The sequence below is a fragment of the Carassius carassius genome, chromosome 6 (assembly GCF_963082965.1).
Source record: "Carassius carassius chromosome 6, fCarCar2.1, whole genome shotgun sequence".
Lineage (NCBI taxonomy): Eukaryota > Metazoa > Chordata > Actinopteri > Cypriniformes > Cyprinidae > Carassius > Carassius carassius.
Genome location: NC_081760.1, coordinates 7,827,237 through 7,854,057, shown reverse-complemented (window position 1 = coordinate 7,854,057; position 26,821 = coordinate 7,827,237). Strand labels below are relative to the sequence as shown.

At 35.5% G+C, this 26,821-nt stretch overlaps 1 protein-coding gene across 1 annotated transcript; it reads left to right on the top strand.

Moving 5' to 3' along the window:
* Window positions 1–1,213: 1,213 nt before the first annotated feature.
* On the top strand, window positions 1,214–11,415 carry LOC132141848 (probable RNA-binding protein 46). Its single transcript, XM_059551511.1, has 5 exons — window positions 1,214–1,358; window positions 2,778–3,115; window positions 5,235–5,364; window positions 6,645–7,451; window positions 11,054–11,415. The coding sequence occupies exons 1-5, from the start codon at window positions 1,214–1,216 to the stop codon at window positions 11,245–11,247; spliced, it is 1,614 nt and encodes a 537-aa protein (XP_059407494.1). The 3' UTR covers window positions 11,248–11,415.
* Window positions 11,416–26,821: the final 15,406 nt, after the last annotated feature.

The following is a 26,821-nucleotide window of genomic DNA, read 5'->3' as shown; positions in this document are numbered from 1 at the left end:
GTTTGATTTGACTTAAAATATTGCCCTAGACTATCAGTAGGCCTATTTAAAAAATATTAAGAATTAAAGATGATCATGTACTGTACATGCTTTTTTATATAATACCTGAAGGTACTTTAAAGAATTCCATGGTATACTTTGTAAAACCATTGTATGTTAATGTAAATAAATAAAGAATAAAATAAATAAATAAATGCTATATATATATATATATATATATATATATATATATATATATATGATATACATATCATATATGATATTTTGGTTCTGTCTTCTCACTGGGCAATGCAAAAGTTCTCAGTTTCCTCAGTTTTGATGACCACTTCTCCTCTTGAATGTTGAAAAGTTAATAGCAAGTGTAAAGTGTAGATCAAACGTAGCCCTTCTGCGGAAATACCCTGCAGATCATTGGTTGAAACTCGACTGTGCAGGTAAATATCGTTAGACGTAACGTTAGTGAACAGCGTCGAGCATCGAGCGTCTCTCAAAGTTATAACTGTTACCCATATTTTTATACGTTTGTTAATTTATTGAGTGGCCAAAAGGTAAGAGAAACGTTTTAATTACATAAATACGAGTTTGAAAATTAATTCTATTTTAAGATTAAGTTAGTTCTAATTATTTTCACAAGAGCTTGACAGAAGTCTGTCACACATTACTCAGATCATAATATTATTCAAATGCAGCTTGTTAAGTTATATAAAATCCAATCGACTAAAAACACGTATTTTGTTCGACTTTACAGGTTCCCGCTCGTTTAAATGGTCTGGCTTTCCTGTTATCATTGAATATGACGAACGTTTTTACCTCAAAATTTTGACTTTGATATTTGTCACGAGTATCGAGGTTTTTATATATATGATAGTGATGAATTAAAATGGGTTGTATTGTTATTATCATAAATAAATATACATTAAATGAGTATAAGACAGTATATTTTGTTACATTACAGATGAGTTATAGTTATTATGCTAATTGTGTAATTATGCTAACGTGGCTGAGCTGGAAAGCTGCGTTCCAACGCGAGCCTTGAATCTCATAAGTCATCACATTTTATCAATATATAGAGACATTTGTATGTAACACCGTAAAGGTTTCCTTCATATGTACGTCATTTGAAGAATGATAAATGAAAGGCCTCGAATGTGGTATATTTGAGAGAAAACTGACACAAAGATTTTCTTTGGTAGCAGTGTTTTCTGAAGTGGTCATGGATGAAGGCAGCGCCAGTCAGCAATCTGATAACGGTAAGATGGACAGCTCTAAAGAAGCTGCTCTTTTGGCCCTGATGGACAGGACAGGCTACAGCATGGTTCAGGAAAATGGTCAGAGAAAGTTTGGTGGTCCACCTCCAGGTAAACAAAAAAAATTCTACTGTACGTTGCATTACATTACATTTGCTAACAGAAAGACTGTGGACGCACCGCGGTGGGAATCTGAGCTACTGCTGTAAATATGATTTGGCTTTATGAATTTGATTAAGAGTCAGTTAGATTCTTAGTTTTCTGTTTGCTTTTTCTATATGTTAATAGGTAAGCAGGGCCAGTGTACATTTGTATCTATAAATGTGTATATATTGTATGTATAAATATATTCTTTTTGGCTGCCATCATATCAATATCGTCCATGTGAATACTGTATTAATAGGTCACATGGGCAGGGAAAATAAAGTTACATGGATAGTTTCCTCCAAAAATAAAAATTCTGTCATCATTCACTCACCCTCAAGTCATTTCAGACTAACTTTCTTAAATTGAAGTTACATTGAAGAATATTGGTGACCACACAGTTTCCCGTTGACCAAAAGGTTCCCATTGACTTCCATTGTATTTTTTGTCCAATCAATTGATGTCAATGGAAGCTGAAACTGTTTGGTTACCAACATTCTTCAAAATATCTTCTTTTGTGTTCCACAGAAGAAAAAAAGTCAGCCAAGTTGAGACATGATGCTAAGTAAATGATGACAGCATTTTTATTTTTGGGTGGACTTTCCCTTTAATCAGTAGCTTAATAGTTATAAAGGAATTATTTTAGGCCAAGGTTTTCAAACCTGTTCTGGAGGACCCCAGCATTGCAAATTTTGTGTGTCTCCCTCATCTAACTCATCAGCTCATTGGTAGAAACCACAAGACCTGAAATGGGTGTGTCCAATAAGTGAAACTTAAAAAATGTGCAGTGCTGGGGGGCCTCCATGACAGGTCTGAAAACCCCTGTTTGAGGCTACTATTGTAGTAACATTAACAAAATATTCACAATTAACTACAAATTCACAATAAGCTTAAAGGGATAGTTCACCCCCAAATTATAATTTTTTCATCATTTACTCACCCTCATGTTGTTCCAAATGGTATGAATTTTTACCATATCATGGAAATCAGTGGTTAGCTGCAACTGTTTGGTTACCACCTTTTCAAAATCTAATCAATTCAACATAGATAGGTTCAAGTTCCAACCTGTGCTTTTTCTTGATTAATACCGTTTCATATCATATTATGGCCCTAAAATTACTTGGAAATGCCATTTCACGTTGACTTTAACAGTTAAGATTTAGATTGATTCATAAGTATATAATTTGCAAGTAGCCAAAGTTTAAAATGTGCAGTAAAATACCTGTAAAACATTTTTGTTAAAAAAAGAATTAAGACTGGATTGATGTAATACAAAATATTATTTTATGTACCGTAACATGAATTAATGAGGTCCTAACTAAAATTGCCATGGTTACCTAACAGATAAGATTCTAAAGTTGAGATCTTTCTGTAATACGCCCCCAGGTTGGGAGGGCCCTCCTCCTCCAAGAGGTTGTGAGGTGTTTGTGGGTAAAATCCCAAGATATATGTATGAGGACGAGCTGGTACCTGTTTTTGAGCGGGCTGGTCGCATCTATGAGTTCCGTCTGATGATGGAGTTCAGTGGGGAGAACCGTGGCTACGCCTTCGTCATGTACACCACACGCGAGGGAGCCCAACGAGCCATCCAGCTCCTAGACAACTATGAAATCCGGTCCGGAAAGTTCATAGGAGTATGTGTGAGTCTAGACAACTGTCGCCTTTTTATCGGCTCCATCCCGAAGGACAAGAAAAAGGAAGAGATCCAAGAAGAGATGATGAAGGTCAGTATATCACACAACTGTGCATATTAGAAACTACACAGAACTTGTGGCCTAATGGTAAGAGAGTCAGACTTGTAACCCAAAGGTCACAGATTTGAGCCTTGATACAGGCAGGGATTGTTTGTGGGGGGCAAGGGCGTAACTTTGGGTCTACCATTGGGGGGGTTAAACTCGCGGCATATTTATTTATTTATTAATTTATTGTATTATTTTCTTGTGTAAAAGGTAACATGCTAATTTGCATAATTTAATTATGCAATCCCCCCCAAAACGGGTGACTGTATTGGAGCAAACAGCAGTTACAATTCAGTGACATTGGTTCTACACAGTCCCTGGCACCCTCTGGCTTTACCTCATAGGACACTGGCAAACGAACATCTAGCCAGCCAACTCCAGTCAACAAAACAAATCATCAGCTAACTCAGTGTTTCTCAAACTTTTCTGCCATTCCCCACTTCAGAGGTAGGAAAGGGTTTCGAGCCCCACCTGTCCCCAATCACCCCAACAAAATGTTAATAAACTAGGCTTTAAGTTTAACTGTTAAAATGTATTTTATTAACATCACATTTTAAAAACTTAACATCAAATAACAGCATTAAAAATTTTCAAATAAAGAAAATGAAAGTGCAATTATATTATCACTTTGCATGAAATAAGACTCAAAATTAGATTAAAAAATAATAATAATTGTGTTTGCATTTAGCCTCTGATAACATCAATACAAGTGTGGACTAACATTAACCTAGTTGTGCTTTGATTCATTTTGACACTTTGCAAAATCCATGCAAAAAGAACAACAAAAAAACAAACAAACAAACAAAAATAAAAATAATCTCAAATTGAACCAGAGGTGGTAAATTCCTAATAATGTACGTATTTTTTGGGGTATTTTAATAAGATAGATACCTAAAATACGTTGCGCATACAGCTCAAGTAATGCGATCGTTATAAAGGTGTTTGAACAACAAAACACATCCACTTGCACATATTTGACAATCGGAATATCAGATATATCCTGCTATAGCTAACACATTTGTGAAATTTTGAATAAAAAAGGAAATAAAAGCAGATCATCAGTCATTCAGCACTATTGTGGCTACGGTGTGACAAGCAATGAATGGCGCGTCTCCATGGGAACCATAAAGCGATACTACGATCAATAACGGTAGCCTTGAAATACTTTTAAACTTACGTGTGAAGAGGTTAAGTAACGTCAAGGCTTACATTTTAATGTGTCTTTGTTTTGAGTGTATGGTCAATAAATAAAGGAATTAAAAAGATGGGCACAAAACCTGTTTGTCATGTTTCTATTCCCCACACTTTGAGAAACGCTGAGCTAACTTAACAGCTAACTTAAGGGTACCTCCGTTTGGTCAGGATTTTTCGTTTTTCTTTTTTTTTTCTTTTTTCTTTTTTTTTGGCTGGTGTCGACAAACAATGAAAAATCGTTGTCTGGCTGCCTTTCAGTGTCCTTTTCATCTTTCCGTCAGCTTTCTCCAACCATTCATCCCATCGACTGCGCAAAATAGTGAACAAACTTGGTACAGAAAGCGGGTTGGGTAATACCAGAGACTTTGGTAATACCAAATCGGTGCGGTGGGCGGGGGGTACATTACAGATTATTTAAAATATGATACTATCTTTCTTGCTGGCAAATGAAATTAATAAAGAAAATGAACAAAAGTATTCATTCTGAATATTTCATATCTATTTTAATCTGAATGATGTGATGATATTGGGGGGGTTATATTAGCTGGATCTGATTTTTGGGGGGGTCATGACCCCCGTAACCCCCGTGCAAATTACGCGCATGGTTGGGGGAGTGAACGACCAGCACTCTCTTCAACATTCAATTCTACGACTGAGGTGAGACCCTTGAGACCCAAATTCTAAGTATGAGACACCATACTTGGCCACACATTACTTCACTAAAACCATATGAAAGATATAGATACAATATGAAAGACATTGTGTTACACTATCTAGCACCATCTAGTGGGGAAAAAAACAACAAGAAATTGACCTTGATTAAAATTGACTAATTACATCACAGAAACAATAATAAACCAGTTAGTTATAAACTAAAGTCTAATCGTTTTCCTATTATAACTATGTGCAGGTGACTGAAGGGGTCGTAGATGTGATTGTGTATTCCAGTGCAGTGGACAGGATGAAGAATCGTGGCTTTGCCTTTGTTGAGTATGAATCCCACAAAGCAGCTGCCATGGCTCGCAGGAAACTCATACCAGGTGCACAGTAGAAATATATATAAAAAATTATTTGTGGTTCATTATATGGTAAGCATCACTATTTCTATTGCTCATAATTTTGGGGCTGCATTCGTCAAAGAATGATTATACAAAAATATTAAGCAGCACAACTGTTTTCAACATTGATAATAATAAGAAATGCTTCTTGAGCACTAAATCAACATATGGTTTCTGAAGGATCATGTGACACTGAAGATTGGAGTAATGATTCAATGATTCAAAATTCAGCGTTGCCATTACAGGAAAAAAAAATGTTTTAAATATATTACAATAGAAATAAAATTTTATTTTTAATTTTTATGCACAATATCACTGTTTTGGATCCAATAAATGCAGCCTTGGTGAGCATAAGAGACTTCTTTAAAAAGCATGAAAAAAAAATAATTACCGTATTTTCCGGACTATAAGTCACACTTTTTTTCATAGTTTGGATGGTCCTGCGACTTATAATCAGGTGCGACTTATTTATCAAAATTAATTTGACAGGAAATGAGAAAAAATGAACTAAGAGACATGAACCAAGAGAAAACATTACCGTCTAGAGCCAGGAGAGGGCGCTCTATGCTGCTCAGTGCTCCTGTAGTCTACAATGAAAACATAGAGCGCCCTCTCGCTGCTGTAGACGGTAATGTTTTCTCTTGGTTCTAAATAAATGCGACTTATAGTCCAGTGCGACTTATATATGTTTTTTCCCTCATCATGACGTATTTTTGGACTGATGCGACTTATACTCAGGTGCGACTTATAGACCGAAAAATACGGTATACCACACTTCTGACCACTATATGTATGTAATGACAACTTTTCACAATTCAGATTTCAGATTCTCAATGGACAGTCCCTGCCGCAATCCTTCATTTTTATATTTCAAAGTATCTTAGTTGATTCAGGATACACCAGATTATGGAAGTAAGACAGGTGATCTTTGCTGTGAAATCCACGGAAAATTAATTGAAAAAAGTCATGTATGTGATATTTTTGTAATCAATTTTATTTCAGACAGATAGGTGGCTGGAGAAGCATGGCAAGATACTGTTCTGGGTGTATTCTGGGTTATTTTCAGCTTAATGGACAATCATTTCTACCCATTTTCTCCTGAATGGGAAACACATTTACAGTAAATACAATGAAAACCTAGAAAGCAAACAAGCATCACTGTTTATATACTTTTATTGAGGGAAAATCTATGAGGGCCTGACAATGACATTGTCTTTTCAACATGCAACTTGCTGTGTATCATTGTCATCTTGATGTTTCAGGAACATTTCAGTTGTGGGGTCACACCATCCAGGTTGACTGGGCCGAACCAGAAAAGGAATTAGACGAGGAAACCATGCAACGAGTGCGAGTCCTCTATGTTCGTAATCTCATGTTGAGCACCACGGAGGAGACGCTTCGCTCTGAGTTCTCACGCATGAAGCCTGGCTCTGTGGAACGGGTTAAGAAGCTGACAGATTATGCCTTCATCCACTTCTATAACCGCGAGGATGCCCTAATCGCTCTCGAGTCCATGAATGGGAAACTTATAGATGGTTCGCCCATTGAGGTGACTCTTGCTAAGCCTGTCAGCAAAGACGGGACTAAGAGATCTGGGTTGCGGAATAGCTATGGTGGAGTGGCAGCTACTGAAAACTACAGTGATTCCAACTTCTTGTTCCAGAACAGAGATGACGTGACCATCGGCTTGGGAACAGGAGCAGTAATTGATGGGTTAACCGTGCGGCCTCTCAGCCTGCCGCCTCACTTAGGCAGCCCATATGCAGTAGACTTAGATCGCTGTGTGTATCCGTTCCTGCCTGGATCCACTTTGGTCCCAGTCAGCCTGAACAGCCTGAAGTCCAGCCAGCTGAGCTCAGCTGTGTCATTGCTTGATTACTGCTGCCAAAAGAATAACTGGTCTCTGCCGGAGTATCATCTCCACTCCCTAGCCGGACAAGAGGGGAAAATGCTTCTCATCTACAAAGTGGTTATCAGCAGCACCAGAAGCAGCTTCATGCCTGATAAAGCCTGCACCATACTGGAGGACGCCAAGGAACTTTCTGCCCAGAATGCACTCTGGAACCTGGGTTAGTTTATTTCAATTGTTTTCTGGTTTCTGTAGTTTTTTTTTTCTGTACAGCCTTTTTATACAGATTAGGAGTGCACTGATATTAAAATTCAGGTTGATGTATACAGTATAAGATGATAATTACTTTAATGTCATGACTGACAGTTTGACCAATCATAAAATTCTACACTTTTGTTTTGTCTACATAAAATTAAACATTAAAAACTAGTCATTTAAAAACATAATTTAAATGCACTGAATGTAAGCATCACAATATTATAAATTACAGTACAAAGAATGGATATTTATTTTAAGATTTGCCTTTAACACTGTTGTTTAATTATTAGTGCTTTTAAATTTGTTGTGAGTGTTAGATGACTAAATAAAAACAGACCAAATGAGCATGCAAAATTATAAAACTTTGGGTCAGCAAGTTTTTAAGAAATTATTACTTTAATTCGGCAAAGACAATTAAACTGAACAAAAGTTACAGTAAATACATTTACAGTGTTACAAAAGATTTCTCTTTCAAAGAAATGCCATTCATCAAAAAGTCCTAAAAAAAGTCACAGTTTCCCCCAAAATATTAAGCAGCACAACTGTTTTCAGCATTGATGATAATAACGAGATAACAAATTCAACATATATAAAGAAGTTTGATAAATCGTGACAGTTAAAGGCCATGTTGCAGGTTAACCACCACTGTCGATTAATGGGTACATAAATCACTCAAGATATGTATATAATTTTTAAAATGTCTCAAAAATGGTCTTAAAGAACAGTTTTTTACGTTTTTGGTATTAACGATTTTCTTTACGCAATTCGGTGATGACGTCACGTTGGGGAGAAGTGGAGCAAAGGTAGCCTCAGTTGAAAACGTTGAAAAAAGATTTAAGGACAATGTAACATTGTGATAATAACTGGGATGAGGAAGAGGTGAAAAGAACCAACATGTATGATGGCCCGCAGCAGTATAATTTCGAACCTGCCAGACGTGAGAGGGCAAATGAGGAATTGCCAAGAACTGATGGCCGTCAAAGCCAATTAAATGCATGGTCGGAGGAGAATGAGTGGAGAGTTGGTGAAGTGTCCTGGTGAGTTGCTATCATTTAGCAATGCAGCAATGAGCACTGGAGCTAGTCATGAGCAGCAGTGCACAATAACGACACACATATATATATATATGTATATATATATATATATATATTTTTTTTTTTTTTTTACTGTCATTGAGTAGCACCGAGTGAAAAATCAACATTTTCTTTATATCTAGTGGCAGTGATCATGACGTTAGTTCAGATAAGTACCGATAACCTTTGTCATAGTGTCGTAGTACTGGTAAACTTTGTCTTTGTCATCTAGAAATAGAAGGCATCATGCTAGCTATATGGCCGTTTCTAACCGTTTATCTCTTCCTCCGGTGAAAATGTTACAAACGTAGCTGCGTGTCTGTCGTTGTGTTTGGCAGGTGCTTGTGTGGGCGGTGCTGTCCCATGGAAACTGCGTTGGAAAGCTTGTGCTGTAGGCAGAGGTGGGTAGTAACGAGTTACATTTACTTCGTTACATTTACTTGAGTAATTTTTTGGGGTAACGAATACTTTTCGGAGTATATTTAAAGATGGGTCCTTTATACTCTTACTTGAGTAAATTTTTGGGGAAAAATCTGTAGTTTTACTTCGTTACTGTGTGTTACGCTCCTCTCGTTACTTTATCTTAATGCAATAAATGTTATAATGCTTCAGTTTATTCCAAACGCGCCGTCTACTTTTCTCTGGGCAATGAGCGATGCCCATTCGCGAATGATTCATTCTTTTGAGTCTATTCTGTTCAAAGGCTTGATCAAACCAATTGGCAAACGAGTGAATTGGTTCATGAATCAGTTTGAATGAGTCGTTCAGTTCCCTGCCGCACGCGCTGAGCGTCTGAAGTGGTTCACTCGGAGTTGTAACGTTTAAGAACAGAAAGAGCGTTGAAAACGTGTCTGGAACTGCACTGAATTGAAATCTGCAAAGGCTATTATTTGCTAGCGATGGAGATCCTTATTAGATGAACACCGCGTGTGCTGTCTACTGTTTAACAGGTAATAACTTGGGCTACATTCGATTACAGTACACGATACCACTGTGACATTAGTTTGTTGTACGTGTAACTTATAACAGAGGGGAGTCAAGTTGAATGCAGCTTCCAAAAGACAAAAAATAGCCGATTAAGATTTTATTAATTTTAATACAATCACAAGAGGCGTTCCGATGAGTCATCGCTAAAATGCCGGTGCTTCCTTCACTCGCTCCTGACTGAATACCTCTTTCTGGCGAATTCTCTCGCAGGAACAACAAAGTGCAGATGTGTGTACGAATCTTTAATTAAGATATTGATTTCACAGTGTTAACAGTTTCAGTGATTTTAATGGGAGTTTCTGAGAGTGATTGAAATCTAGACTGTCAGTGAAAATTATCTTTAATAATGTAAATGTTATTTGCTCTCTTTCTGAACAATGAAAGATTAGTAGCAATATTTATATCACATTAACTTTCAATGTTAAATTCACATTTAATATAAAGTCAGTCGTATTAAAAATATGTTATGGCATGACACCTATATCTGTTACTTAAGTAAACAGACAGGGTTTTATAATAAATTACATAAATTGGAGTAAAGGCTGATGAAATATATACATTTATACACGCACACATACATTACATACATTTTATCTATATATCTAAATAAAAATAGGCTCAGTATATATGACCCAAAGTAACTAGTAACTAACTACTTGAGTAGATTTTTTATCCGATACTCTTTAACTCTTACTCAAGTAACTATTCAAGACTAGTACTTTTACTTTTACTTGAGTAAATATTTCTAGAAGTACTTTTACTTTTACTTGAGTACAGTTTTTGGGTACTCTACCCACCTCTGATGTATGGAAGTGAGTGCGTTTTGGTCGCTGTTGGACGATATCTACCTATATATCTATCTGTCTGTCTATCTATATATTTAGTCTATCTATCTATATATATCTATCTATTTATCTATTTATCTATAATCTGCGCTATCTGAATACTTTCGTCTACTACTCGTCTCTCTAGTCACTCTCAATGCTCTCAATGCGAGCTTTGGAAATTCTCTCCCCAACGTGACGCAATGCATTGTGGGGGAAAGGAGAATCGTTGCAAACGCTGTAAGATAGTACCTACTTTTTCGTATTATATTCCGTTTTGTGATACCCAACAACATAAAATACAATGGATAACAGTTTAAATGTTTATTACCAACAAGCAAATTGCACAAATTCGTTGAAAAATTAACCCTGCAACATGGCCTTTAAGACTGGAGTAATGGCTGCTGAAAAATCACAGGAATAAATTACATTTGAAATAATCTTACAATAGAAAACAGTTATTTTAAATTGTAATAATATTTCACAATATGAATGTTTTATAATGTATTATGATATATAAACCAATATTAATAAATAAGGGTCTTCCTTTAAAAACAGTCTAAAAAGTCTAACAGACTTTAAATGTTATTGTAAATATCAAATTCTGACTGATATCCAAAATTGATGTGTTTCAGATGCACGTTAACAGTTGTTTTTTTCTGTGTGTGTTTGTGTAACAGATTGCTCTATCAGTTCACCCAGCACCCCTGTGAATGTTTCTCCTCATGCACCTTCTGGCTCTGGTTTCCTGTCCTTTGGATGTAGGTCTGTCCCTTACCCAGCATACCCCATGGCCTCCATCTCACCTCCCCTATCCATCTCCTGCTCTTCTGCCCAAAGACTCTTCATTCCCAGCCAGTCATCTTTCCTATAGTCAAGCCATCCAGTATTTGTGAACCTACTTTTACTGTTTCTTAAACGTTCATATGAGTCGTTTTTTTTAATGTTTCACTGATTTTTTTTTTTTTGTTTAGTGCTGTATCAGCAGGATGTCTAGCAGCATTGACAAGATTTTTTCTCCATTCACAAATTATAACATTCAAGCCACTGTTGTTGTTTGTTTGCCTGAGTATTTATTATATTCAGTTTGGGTGTTTATTTGCCATTTTATTTTTAAGAAGTAACTTATTTACTTGTGTTAGACAGTGTTTGAATAGAAACGAAATATATAAACTGTAATGCTATTAAAGCGAAGAAAATGGATGCAAATTCGATGGATTGGTAATGTTGCGCGTTCAACTTTGTGTTACATTTTCTTGTCAGATTAAATCTCATAATTCCATTTGGATTGTTTATTTTTTGGACTTAAAAAGAATGTTAATGATATGCTATAATGACCAAAAATGTTCAAACATCATAATCACTTAGTCAGCCATTACATTATGTTCGTACACTTTTGATTCGTTTATTTTGCGCTTGGCCCGTTTGGCAGTCGTTGTCAAGTTGTACAGACACATAACAACATAAATGCTGTGTCATGCAGAAGCAAAGCTCTTCATTATGATCTCAACATGCTTGCCTTCATGCTGCATGCTTTTTTTTTGTATCTTTTTAAACAGTTCCTTATATGTAATACTTTTGAGCACTTTGGAGACATTGTACATTGTAAGGATTTCGAACCTAATTTTTTATCCAAACCATATAAAATAATACATCTTTTAAAATTTACATTAATTGTTGAGAATACAAACTTACATTTTGACACTAGGATACAGGCAAAATTAATATATGGCTATGTTTGCATTTCAGTAAGAATATCCAATGACTAAGATAAAAAAAAAAGAAATTATAAAGTAAAAAAATGTTAAAATAATTATAAATTGTCCAAATGTTATAACTTAAAAGGTTGTTTACATTTTAGTATAACAATTAGTATAATTGTGGCAAGCTCTTGACTTGTTGTCCTCTCCTTAGTTTTTTTTCTCTGTAATTGTATAGCCTTTGCTATGATGCTATGCGACTATTTTAGACCACCTTAGTCAGAAATAGATTAAATTGGTTATGGAAACGCTGTCCGTTATGCTGTGCTGGGCCTTTCTTCCAGTCTTACTGTTTGGAGAATGGACCTAAGTTTAGTAGGGCTACATGCTGTAATGATATGAGCTGTAGAAGGTTTGTAACAAGTTGTTTCTTCACAAAATATAGCCATTAGTTTACTGTTTGTGTGTTTTATAGTTATTTTATGTTTTTCTTTACACTGTGTCTACAGGAAAGTTGTGAGATCTGGAAGTGCAGACTCAACCTGAACTTTCATTGAATTAGTTGTGAATTGAGTTGAGTTTATATTTGGAATATTGAATTAGAAATGGATATTCGGAGTCTTACCGAGAATGTATTGTACAAATTCCTTTACCATTACTTTTCAATTCCTCAGCCTCTGTTTTTATTGATGCCCATAAAGGACCAGAGGGACTGTTAGACCAGAGAAGCAGATGTTTGAAGAAGCTCAGGGGATGTCTGTGACTTGTGGCTGCAACTCTTCCAATTTTTTTTTCAGTCCACTTGGGACATCATTGGTTTATTAAAGCAGTTTTATTATTTCCCCTGTTTGGAAAGGCAGAAAAAGGTTTGTTGAACAAATGTTGCACCTTGGTTCACTGAATGGCCATCGTTGTCATCATCTGGTGTACAATAACAGTTAAACAGGTGCTTTTTCCTCCTGGTGCCAGGTACTGTAGTATCGTGAACTTCACATAAAGTGTGATTTAAATAGGCCAACAGTACAGGCACCAAAAATGACAGTCATACCCCAGGTCTAGTGATTACTTTTCTTGCAGCTGTTAATTTTTAATTAACCTGCCCTCGCTGGTTGCTGATAAAAGTGCTTTCAGTCTAGAAGCTCTTTTTAGCATTTCAGACTGTGAGACCATTCACCTGTTTGACATTATTCTGGTGCTCATTTACGTCACATTTACTTTATTTGATTCAAAGGAAGTACTCCAGCTTTGACAATCCTGAAGGGAACCATGAAAGAGGGCTTTTTAACATGACATCTTCAGAAAGCCCACAGTAACCTAGGAAACCACAACCAAAAGCTGTGTTGCTAGAGAAACAAACCATTTCATCCTTTCTCAAAAGGTGAGGGCAGCCGGTATATTGGAAGGAAAGCTTTTTTCATACACCATTTTGGTGTATATAAGACTTATTTTGGTCTACCAAAAATTGACTTTAGCAAAAAATAAACTACTAGACAAATTTCACTTGCAAGTGAGATCTTTAAAAACACATTATCATTTTAAACCATTTACTATTTGATATTTGAACGAATATTCAATATTCTTTGTGTATTGAATCTCCTCATAGAATTGTTACACTTGTGTCCACTTACCTGTTAGCTAGTATGTCAAAGACCTATTAAGTAAAACAATTTTGATGAACTGATGTTCAGTGCTTGAGAAACCCCAATAATAGCTTTAAAGACAAATTATGTTTGTCCCAAGGAATATGATTTCCATGGTAAAAAACAAACAAATAAATAAATAATAAAAATTGGTGGCTTAGAAAACATTTCAGTTCATAAAAGTCTTTAGTGTCTATCACTAGGGGGCAGTGCAACTCTTTGTGGCTCCAGAATGAATTTATGTTGATGTGGTGGCTTGAGTGTTGTGAACTCTTTTCTTGATTTTCACAGCTCAGATCAATATGCATTATGCAGTTCACTTATATAGATGTGTAATCATTACACTCTCCCTTCTTTAGTACTTCACACACACACACACACACACACACACACATATATATATTTACACTGTGATCATATATAAATTTTGATTCCAATTACCTTCAACATGATTAAGAATGAACATTAAGGTTTGTAGTTGTTACTCATGTTTAGTGAATGCATCATCTAGTTTCATCCTAAAGTGAGTTGCAGAGGTCACATGGTTGGTGATAGTATTCTACAAAAGACTGTAGTGTCCTTCAAAATGACATATGCATTTTTTTGCTTACATTTTTAAGATTTTGTTTCTAGCTAAACAAAGCTGTTTGTGGAATGAGAGCGCCCAAAGCAATGCCTCATTTTAAGAGTCAATTGCCAGGCATTTTAAATTGAGTTAATATTATTAATAAAGTTGAGGGCTTCAGTGCTTGGTTATGCATAATAGAAAGAGTCCAATAAAACAAGCATACACACACAAACATAGAATCTCGTGCATGAAAAATGGATAAGTTAGACAGATGAGGTCAAGCAGCAGTCTCAAGATGCTGCGAGAATGGGTTTAGGTGCCAGAGACCATATGGAAAAGGAAAACTAGAGGAAAAATGAAATATATTCTCCTTTCTCTCAAGCAACCTCATAGACGTTGTACACACGGGACTCTTTATGAGGGTACCATAAGATGGTGGGCCCAACAGAATAAAATGATCCCAGGATGCTGTTTCTTAGCATTAATATAACTGTGCTTGGATTGTGACTGATGGCATGCAGAAAAACAGATTTTTCAAATCTGTCATGCAGTCAAATGATTTGGTAAAAAAAAGGTAGTTTGTCAGGTATAGATACTGAACTAATAGTGGCAAATTTCTACTGATGCCATGCCTGCAAGTAAAACATCCCACACTTTCTCTAATAGTTCACAATGTCATGATTAGTTTCAATTTTACGTTAGGTTCAGTTCTCAATGCTAGTTTATGAAGTTGACAAATAATTGTAAAAAAAACACAAAAAAAAACATAGATTTTCATCTTCATTTTCACTCAATTTGTACGTTCAAATTATGAGATCAAAGACAAAGATGATTGGCCTTTTTAAGATAAAATTTATATGGCAAGTCAATTGCCTATACAGAAGTCTGCACAATCATAAAAGCCTCTAAAGAAACCTTGATAGCCATTCGCCTTTCCAGGAATTTTATATGCATTCCAGGAACGTACAAATATATCATCTTGGCTTTATGTTCAGGCTCTGACTGGCACTTTGCACCTGCAGCTTGACTGTGAAATACTGTTCACCAAAGGTCAATGTGTACCCAGCTGTCAAACAGGCCACCCCCTGTGACAGATGATGACGAACTTTCCCAACCTCTGTGCTCAGGAACAAGCCAATCAAGGTGAACAGTGGGAGCTACAGTCACATATCTGCTGGTAGACCTTAATCATCTGGACGAGAGCACTGTAATCTAGCTGTCTAGCCTCAATGCAATGATATAGCATGATCTTTGACCTTTGGCCATTGTTAGCTAGAATATTGACACAGGAGTCACCTTTTCTATGTATTTGATTTCCTGTGCTCTCTACATTCAGAGGGGCATTTTAAATTTATGTGCATTTGTGCCAGACTTTGATTATACATATAATATAATGCAAGCCTACTCTACAGTTTGACATATTGCTTTATTGAGCATTAACCAGGCGAAATGAGACTGGGTTATACCTGTTCTGAATATAGCTAACACAGCACATCCTTTCATTCTTGCTCCATTTCTCTCCTTTTCTATAAAACTGTCTTTTATAGCACCATGATTCACCGCCTTGTCTTTTACACTTGATCAGAGCAACTGAATAAAATTAAATGTTATGTAATGCGACTTTGTAGTCACAAAGGCAGTTTTACTAAGATAAAATGTGACCCTGTCTGTGAAATCCAGGCTAAAGTCTCAAAACCTAATTATGAGATAACGAGCATCAACCATTAATTTCACTATGATTTCAATATTTGACTTACTCAGTCAATATTAAAGATATAAAGGTTATATTTTCACAAAATGTTCTATATCTTTATGAAGGATGATTTTAGAAAACAGTAAATAAAAAAAAAAATAAAAAAAATATTAATAATAAAAATTGACTTTCAGCTGAATCGCTTAGTAATGTAGTCTACTGTTCAGTAACTGAAACTACAGGGGAGTTACTTCACCTGATGGACAATATATCTCCCTTAAATGTCCAATAGACTCCCACTGAAGGAGAACCCTGAGACATATCTTTGACTATCATACAGTGAAGAATTAATGAGTAGTTTGTCTTGCTTTCTTGTAGAAATATAAAGCATCCATAAAATATTAACTAGCATTAAGAGCATTAACTTAAGAAGCAAAATTGTGGAATATTTTTATTTTACAAAGTTTATTTTTCTTACCCTGTTTGGCAAAAATTCTTTAACAACAATCAGCTTTACACAGCGGGTTAAAGTTTCAATTAAACTTTTACTGAAATAAATTACAAAAAAAAGCCTTAAAGTTATCTTATTTCAACTATTTGCCAAGGCAACGTTTCCCAATTTAGTTTAGTTTAAGTTAAAGTACTAAAATAACTAAAGCTAAATTTAAATAAAAACTATGCAGACCTATTTTAATAATAATAAAAACTAATAAAAATGTCAGTAAAATAACTAAAACTAGTAAAATGTAATTAAAAATAAAATGTAATTTAAAGGGAATTAAAAAAAAGTTAAACTTTAATAGTTGAATAACACTGCAAGTACTGTGATGTGCCTCTTTCTTTCTTTCTTTTTTGGTTTCCACTAGATCGTGATGATAAAGAGAAGCACATTTGTGCATCTGTCTTTTAAACATACAGCTCCCCTTGCTTTTCAAAAAAATAAAAAAGGTGTCCTATAATAAGATTTGTTATATGTTTTAATTCTTTTAGATTTTTGCTTAAAATCAGACAAAACAAAACAATGTGCCAAAGAGTATAAGAGAAAAAAAATCACTGTTGGTGATGTGGTCACATGGTGGTGACTTTTACACAGCAATTTCTTCAGAAAAAGAAAGAATGTAGATTCTCTTTTATGTTGAAACACTGTTGCCCACTATAGCTCCTGGTTATTGTAATCAAATATTGGAAACCAACAAAAGAAATTAAATATGCATGTCAAGAAACAGCTGGGCGAAACGGGATCATGAAACATTTACCACCCAATGTGTAAAGCTTGGTGTGCCATGCTGAAAGAAAAAAGCAAATAACTACAGGGGAGAGTTGGATGATAAATCTGCCCTCATTTCAGTTTCAATCAAGCACTTTATTAGCAGGCATATGGAAATTAATATATCTCAGCTTTTGGTCTGAAGCATGTTTTAATTTCAACACAACAAGCTATAAACCATTCAACAACACAATGAAATATGATTGGCTTAATAGAGGCAGGGCTCATGAAGCTTGTGCAAGCAAAAAAAAAGTAATTTTCACAAGTACTGCCTTTCTGAGTTTTACTATTTAACACCCAAACACTCCTGAGATTCATTCTTAGCTCAGACTAAATCCCTGAACATGTGACACTGAAGGCTAAATCTCTAGAATTTGTTATTTTTTTCACTAGCAAAAAGTGCTGTAGACAGTTCAAGGCCCAGTGTAAAGTGAAAATAACAGGGGAGCTGTTGAGTTCAGTGTACTAATGATGTCCATCTGTCCTTGCCGCTAAGTGCTATGTGCATGAGTTCTCTGTTAAAAACTCTCTTTTTATCTTTACTTTCTTTCTTAAGCACTCAACTTCAAGGGTTTAAATGCTGTTATCAAAATCAATTTCCCTTTACTTTTTAAAACTATGCATAATACAAAATACCCCATAGTCCCTGACAGATCGATATCGTTTAATCTCAATGAATTGATAATTTAATTGAGGATTGAGATGAATTGAGTCACACCTGTCTCTGTGACAACCCTAAAAAAGAGAGAAAAAGTCAGGGCAGCGGTTCAGAAATGCCCTTTGACTGATCGTTTTTCGCCTTTAGGTTTGCTGTAATATCTTTAGAGTTTTTAGAACAGAGCATATCTTATCTTACAATCTTATCTTACAATAACAATATCTTTAGAGTTTTTTTTCATATCTGTGCTGATTTTTATTCATGTAGACTCGTTTAAACAAACATCGAGGCTCGTTAATGAAAGAAGAGCAGAGCGAACAGTGTAAATCATTCTCAAATCCAGTGTTCCTGTAGCTCAAGAGGTAGATGCATTGCGTTAGCAAGTGCAAATGTGGGGGTTTGAATCCCAGAGAACACGTTAGGAAAACATTGTTAGCCTGAATGCAATGTAAGTCGCTTTGGATAAAAGCGTCTGCTAAATGCATAAATGTATTTATTCAGATGAAAATTGTTGCATTTGTGGAAATTGAATTTATAAAAAAAAAAAGGAGAATGGTTTCATGAAGAATTTGCACAGAAATTCGCTGCTTGTATTTTAAGAATGAATTTATACAAAACGTATGTGCTAATATTTCCATGTTATTTTTGAAAATTTTTAACTCAACTGCAGGTGCCATTGTGATGACGGTCTTTGAAATCCTGAACTCTTCCCCACACTAGTGAGACTGAGAGGAGCCGTGATGCTCAGCTGGTTGCTATGGCTCTCGTCTTCTCAAGCCAGTGAGATCGCAGAGGCTAATGGAAAACATTCCCTAACATTAACGGGTGAACATATCTGGGTCATCTCATCCCCTTCACTTCCTATAGGAAACAAGCTATTCTAGCTATTCTAGCTAAAAAATTCTAACTGACCCTCTGATGTCACATGGACTACTTTGATGATGTTTTTCTTACCTTTCTGGACATGGACAGTATACCGTACACACAGTTTCAATGGAGGGACTGAGAGCTCTCGGACTAAATCTAAAATATCTTTAAACTGTGTTCTGAAGATGAGTCTCACTGGTTTGGAACGACATGAGGGTGAGTTATTAATGACATAATTTTGATTTTTGGGTGAACTATCCCTTTAAACTAAGACACAAGAAAAAAAAAATTGTTGTTGTTTTGTTCACAGGAAAACAAAATCATTTCTGAGTTTCCTTTTTCATTTATCATCCCTGGATCTCACTGCACTGGGTGTGAAGGTTGTTTATTGAGTTCATAGCTCATTTCGCTGAAACATTTTCATCTGGTCGTTACAACCTTCATCAGTTCATCTTCTAAATTGTTCAGGCTGTTTTGATGCTGTGCCAGTTCTAAGTGATTTTTATGATGCTGTCATGACTTATGTTGTTGTAGTGGGGGTCTAAACACTCACTGTTCAGAGGAAACTGATGTTTCAATGGGCATGGAACCAGGTTAGGCCTAAATCACATTCATGATTTAAAGCTACAGATGAGGTGCGTGTGACTTTGTGACAGTGGAGTGAAATATAAGATCACAGTCTCTGATATTTACATTTACATAACATCATTTAGCAGATGCTTTTATCCAAAGCAACTTAAAAAAATGAGGAGAACAGAAGCAATTAAAACCAACAAAAGGGCAATAAAGTTCTGTGAGAATTTTTTTTTTATAAACTAAATGAAAACAAGTAGATAGAATAGAAAAAGAATAGGGAACACTTGTGTTAGAGTGTCTTTTTTATTTTATTTTTTAAGTCTTTTTAGTCAAAAGACTAGAGAATGCTATTGTTAGAGGGTCATTTTTTATAATAAATAAAAAGAAAACAACAAGATAGCATAGAAAAAAGAATAGAGGATGCTAGTGTTAAAGGCTTTTTATAAAGAAAACGAAAAATACAATTTTATTAAAGTCATCAGTTGTTAGAGTTGATGATGGAGGGGGAGGAGGAGGACAAAGAAGGGAGTAAAATGTTTTATAGAGATTTTACGAATTGTTAATTTTGATGTGATAGTATGTCATTTTAGCAGTGGAAACATAAGCAGAGAAGGAAGAGAGGAGTGACTGATGAACATGAAGGTCAGTAGGATTTTTTGATTTGAACCATATGGTTTCTGCACCCCTGAGCTTTGAACGATTGTTGTGGAGAACAACAGATAATCAAGGGGCTGATGGGGTGGTACGGGCTGGCCTGGAAGATAGGGGGCAGACTGAGGAGCAGAGAGTGTCAGTAGCACTGTTAAGTACAGAATAAATACACTTACATGCTGCTTTTAACTTCCGCTGATTGACTGCTTCTCTTAAACAGTATTTCTTTACACTATACAAATCTTTTGCTGGTGCTTGAACATGCTTTACTGTTTATCAAAACAAAGAGCCAAGCAAGCTCATGAAACTGACAAGGTACGCGATACAGCACGAGACCAAGTGCAACTATGATATGATCAGATTGACTTTTATGTGTTCCCTTTATTTTAATACATTCAGTAATACATTTTAAGGTCTTAACATTTCTCTTTCCAGTCAAAAAGATCATTTAGCATTAATAAGCGGTTAAAGTAGCTTATTCTGTAACATTTTACAGTCTGAAAGATGAAAACATGTTTACTTGGACAAGCTTTTATGGTTAGTTCAAAGATAAGCTTGACAATGGTCTTGAAAATCTCCATTGTGACTTTATGGTCCAAGAGATCTTTACTGACATCATAAATCAACCTCAGGTGAAAAAAAAAACCTTTTGTGATATGACCCCTTTGTGTTGCACCTGATTCCTCAACCTTGTTTTCTTTTCTCGGTTGTTTTTGCCCTTTTTGGTTTCTTTCTTTCCACATTTCCTTGCTATCCAGGGTTTTATATCTCCTGTGTCTCTTTCTCATGTATTGCAGCACTGGAGCAGGATCCCTCCTCCTGCCTTGGCTGTGCTCGTCCACATTACTTTTCACAGCTTGTCATTTCTCACTGCTGGTCGCCATAACCTTCAGAGTTAATGCTCAAACGTGTATCTCTGTCTCCCATTCTCCGTCCTTTTCTTCATGTAATCTTTAACTTCAACCTGTGTTTTGAGGATTAATGTCTCCTGTTGTTCTGTTTGTTTTGCCACTGACTCTCTGTCCGTCTTAGTAATCTGGACCACGCTCCCACAGGATGTAAAGGCTTTATTATCAATATCCATCTGACATCCATCCACGTTCCCTGTTATTTCTTCTCATCTGTCTGTGAGGGAGAATGCATCACTGTTAGATCACTTGAGAAGCGCACAGACAGTTAACAGCTGGTATCATATTTATTTTAGTCCTTTTTGTTGAGACTGTCCATCTAATGATGGTTAGAATGACTGTAATGGCTCCAAATGAGATCTGATAAGAGATGATGGGGTTGAGAGAACTGAGAAATACCTCTGACAGCCTGTGATGGTTGAAGGCTGTGTGAAACCTGGTTAAATAATTTTATGTTATTTAAGTGGAACAGAGATAGAACATAGCTGTCTTTTAAAAGAAAGAGAACATCTTTAAGTTCCTTTGTGTTTTTGCATTTCTTGTCCTGCCTTTCTAAATTGAAATGTGCAGCTAGTGCTTTTGAAGTATAAATTTGAGCTTTCATTCCTCTGGAAAAAAGCAGAAGAGATCATTTTCAGCAGATGGTGTGCAGTGATGTTATGGAAACCTTGAGTGCTGTCCTATTGTAGATCATATGTGACATGAATCTTAATAAAACATATTTTTTCACTACAAAATCAAAAGAAAAAAATAAGAAATTATATTTGAATACACGTCCCTGAACTGAAGATATCCTGTCTGGTCAACTTTTATTTTTTATTGTAATTTGTTTTTGATTATTAAAATTTAGGAAAATAAATACTACAATTATGCATTCTTACAATTATAGAACAAAATGCGAAAGTCTCTTCTAGGTTGGCCTACAAACATAATGACTGTAAAGTTCTGTTAGAAATATTTGCTTGTGTGGTTATGTTTTCACACAAAGCTATTGCAAGATGTTGTAAATTGTGGGCTCCTTTTATTCTATGTTTTGATGATACGTTTATGTTTTTTTTCCCCAGTGTTGTTATTGATAACAAAAACTTAAACTATTAAAAACTGTAAATTAAAATACTATATATATATATATATATATATATATATATATATATATACAGTATATATATATATATATATATATATATATATATATATATATATATATATATATTAGATGTAAAACTTAAATCTGAAATGAAAATTCTAAATGTTTCCTTGGCAAAAGACTGAAATTAAATTCTAAAATTAATCCTAAAATTACTATAATAAAAATAAAAAATATATTTAAATAGAAATATTTTTAAAACAAAAGCTTATAATAAATACATATTCAAATGAACAAAACGTTCAAATTAAAATATAAAATATATAAATAATACTATACAAAAAACATTTCTGATGCTTGCTTTACATTGATGAAAACAACCAGTTCATTCTTCAAAATTTCAAAAGAAAGTCATACAGGTTTGGAGTGACATGGAGGTAAATACTGTAAATGTTTTTTTTTTTTTTGGGGTGGGGGGGGGGGGTGGGGGGTTGGGGTGGAGTAAACCATTCCTTTAACTTTAATAAATATTTTAGCTTGAAGTATTTATTTGAATATCAAAACATTTTTATCTTGCATAATATGTTATGTCACCTTCAATTAACTTTTTTTTTTTTTTTATAGTCTTTAAAATTCAAGATTTGTCCAGATCTTAAGATCAACACGAGGCTCATCATTTGTAAATGTCCTGAAACCACCCCTGTCCTTTGAGTTCCGTCTGTGTTGAATCAGACTTTCATGGGACAGTTTGACAGTAGGGCTCCTTGCACAATTCCTTTTGTATTCTTGTATTCTAGTTGTATAGTCTGTTGGTGTTTTAAACAACCGCTACAGTACATAATTATTTAAGTTTGTTGAGCATAAAAATTTGAATTTGTTTACTGAAACCATTTAGCACAATGTTCACGTGCTTCAGAAACAAATTCTTGACCTCCATTGTAGAAAAAAAAAAAATCTTTTTTAAAACTGATATAGTTTTTCCACTGAACAAAGAAAGTCATACAGGTTTGGCGATGAGTCAATGATGACAGTATTGGTGAGCTATACCCTTAAATGTGATTTGAGATCACATGTATTTAATTCTGGCATAAAGAGTCTTAAAATAATTTCATTGGTGAGGGTGAGTAGATCAAATATGATTTTTTGTGTTTACTATTCTTTTGAATACGGTATAAGACCGTGCAATAATATATACAAGAATTTCCCCAAGTGTTGGGGAAAACTGGCCTTGTTGTAATTCTAGAAAGTTTGTTGCAATATGCACAAGACCAGATACAGACTATTGATTGCTTGATTGCGATGCAACTAAAGCACAGGTTAATCAGTAGACTCTCTGTGGATCTGCACTGTCGGCCATTAGTATTCATACAGGCCAATGGGCTGCTAATCTATAAGGCCTCCAAAATCTACCCACTGGGAAGTTGTATAATTACATGCCATTAATATTCATAACACAATCAGAGATATATCTCTGAAAGCTGTGTGTTTACAGAGGTTATCTCAGGTGCAGAAAAAAAGCTGTAACTTGTATCTATAGAAAAACATAGAAAAGCTTTATGGATTCTGTGATTTTAATTGGGGTCAATGTGCAAGGCAAATAATAGAAAATAACTGTCATTCAAAGCAAATGTTAAAATAAAATAGGACTATTTTGAATGTATTTGGAATTTCGCTAATGCAGACCGCACACCTTTGGGACTTGGTGATTCTGGTTATCGGCGCTCTCTCATTTCCTCATAGATATGTGGGCATCAGACAATTTGAATAAATAATGCTGGAATGAAAGATAAAACACTGCTTGTCCCCTTTGGTCCAGCTTATTTTTAAGATTTATTAAAAAAAATAAAAAATAATACCATTAAAAAAAGTCCAAAACCATTAATGCAGAACACAGTTTGCATGTTGCAGTTTTATTCCGAGTACTTGGTTGCTGAGGATGCAGCAGACTACTTTGATTTGGAGTTAGTTAACTAGCATACTGCATTACTCCACTGCTGTGTAACTGTTTAATCAATTCATCCTAATTAGATTATATTAAATTAGATTCAGATTTATTGTTATGGTACATAGTACAAAGCAGCACACTACTGTTCAAAAGTTTGGGGTCAAAGGTAATAAAATACAGTAAACACATTAATATTGAAGAATATGAGTTCCATTTATGTATTTTTTTCTATTTTAATAATTAATATTATTTATTTCTGTGCTGCAAAGCTAAATTGTCAGCAGCCATTACTCCAGTCTTACTTTTTTCACATCAATCTACAATCTACGTATACACCATAATGACAAAGAAAAAAAAACAGGCTTGTTATAGCTTTATTTTATTAAAATAAATTAAAAATATATTAAAAATAAAAACTGAAATGATTACACTGCATTAGTATTCACATATATTTCTGTGCCACTTGAAATTTAGCTTAGGATCATTAGTAGATGTCACTTACTCTTTGAGTGGAGTTAACCTTTGCCAGATTCAACTGGTTGTGATTTGGAAAGGCACACAGCTCTAAATAAAAGGTGAACAGATGAAAATGCATATCAGAGCAAAAACCAAGAACTGAGTTCAAATGAACTGCCTGTAGAGACAGGACAGAAAAAGGACCTTTGTTAGAGTGGTGACCAAAAAGATGATGGTCACTTTAGTTAACCCATCTGGTCTTTATGGTGGGTAGGCCAGACTCAATCTTCTCGTAAAAAAAAAACCACTTCGAATTTGCAAGAAACCATCTAAAGGACTATCAGACTGTGAGTTTCTGGTCTGATGAACCCCAGTTCCAAGCATCATATATGCAGGAAAGCAGGCACTGCTTATCACCTGAACAGCACCATCCCAACATTCCCAACAGCAAAGTGTGGTGGGAGCAGGGGACTTGTCAGACTAGAAGGAAAGCTCAGCACAGCAAAATATAGAGAAAGCTTTAATGAAAACAGACTGGGCAGAAGGTTCACCTACCAACAGGACATTGACCAAAGCACACAGTAAGAGTGGCTTATGGACAACTCTGTGAATGTCCTTGAGTGGCCCAGCCACAGCGTGGGCTTCAACCCAGTCAAATATTTCTGGAGAAACCTGAAAATGTCTTTTGGCCCCCATCCAACCTGACAGAGCTTGAGAGGTGAGGAGTAGAATGGCAGATAATTGCCAAATGCAGATGTGGAAAGCTTGTTGTATCATTCCCAAAAAGATTTGAGGTGGTAAAGCTGCTTCAACTACTGAGTTAAGGTTATGGATATTTATGCAAATTAAAGGGGTGGTTGACTGGGCTTTTTCTAGGCTTGATTGTGTTTATGGGGTGCAGACTAACGTTGTTATGCTTTGTTTAAAAAAAAAAAAAAACTTCTTTCCCTCCTAATTTACCTTTATTCCACAATGATCTGTTCCTTCTCTCACAGACACCTTGATTATTTCCTGTTTTTATGAAGCCCCTCCCTCAGAAATACGCGATGGGCTGAGATTGGTCAGCTGGCTCAGTGTGTTGTGATTTGCTAAACCGCCTCTAGAGCATGTCTGAACACCCCACCCCTCAAGCTCAGAATGTGCTCTGGTTGTGTAGTAACCAATGACGTCCTCTATATTGCTTATCAATTTGAGCACGATTGAGACGCAGAGAATATTAATGAAGAGGATCAAGCAGAACCTGTGCAAGCACAGCTTAATAGTATGTTTGTTTGTTGTTGTCTCATACTTCTAGATATGCTGTTGTTTGTAAATGCTACTGCTTCTGTTAGCTTTTAATATATGGTTTTATTCTAATAAAAGCTTTAACACAGCATGTGTTATAATGTATATATAATGCTTCTCATTGGTATGTGAAAATAAGTGTATAAATGGAACAGTTTGTTGGAGCTGATCTGATGATCTGAATGAGAGAGAGAGAGAGAGAGAGAGAGAGAGAGAGAGAGAGAGAGAGATGCAGAGCAGGGTGATGTCAGGAACAGGATTGAAAACTGCTGCTTTAGAACATTGGTTTTGAAACTTGTGAATCCATTAGAATCGTTAGAAGACAGAATAGCGATCCATAGTGCACCCCTAATTTTCTCTTCTTCTTCCCTAAAGCAGCACAACATGGCCTCGCCCCTTTGTTGCGTGTTCCTGGGGGCAGAGTTTATCTGGGTTCTTGATGTAACGGATCTGGGAAGAAGCTTGTTGTAGTGCTGTACTATCCATTTTTAGGCATTAAACTGCCAGAATTTGAAAAGTCGATATCTCAGTTTGCATTGAACTTTCAGCTCTGCAACTTTGCAGATATTGTTTATGCTCAAACAGCAACATTACACACTAACTAACCTTGAAAAAGTGAAATCGCAATCAACCACCCCTTTAAAGTTGCCACAAATCCGTCATAATGTTGTATAGAGTTTTGATTGATGTAAAAAAAAAAAAAAAAAAAGCATTTTTAACATAAGCCAGCAACATAAGTCATGAAAAAATGAAATGCTTTTGCAAGACAGTGTATTGCAGTTAATGATTTTTGTCTGATCAAGGTTCGGGGTCAATCTTAAACACTAAGAAAAATTTTAAAATGCAGTTTTATCCTCTTTGCAGTGATGGCAGTGTGTTGCCTTGCCAGATGTATCCTGGGAAGCTTGATTAAATTCACACCCCAGTCTCCAGTCCCAATGGAGTGTGCAGACCGAGCCCTAGTGTACATCTGTGCAGAAAACTTAAGCCTTTACCAGCTGCTCAGGGAACACAAGAAACTCTCATTTCATTGCAATTCTCATCTGGCTGTGATGCAGAAAGTAGGGCACACAGAAAAAGCACTAGCATTAACCCTAATGGAGAAAAGGCACTAGTGCTATATTTACTCACATCAAGCTCATAATGAA

What these genes read in the sequence shown, in the direction of transcription:
- LOC132141848 (XM_059551511.1), top strand. Translation starts at nt 1,214, where the DNA reads ATGGATGAAGGCAGCGCCAGTCAGCAATCTGATAACGGTAAGATGGAC. An exon ending in GTTTGGTGGTCCACCTCCAG is followed by an intron (nt 1,359 to 2,777) that starts GTAAACAAAAAA and finishes ATACGCCCCCAG; the next exon opens with GTTGGGAGGGCCCTCCTCCT. An exon ending in GAATGCACTCTGGAACCTGG is followed by an intron (nt 7,452 to 11,053) that starts GTTAGTTTATTT and finishes TTTGTGTAACAG; the next exon opens with ATTGCTCTATCAGTTCACCC.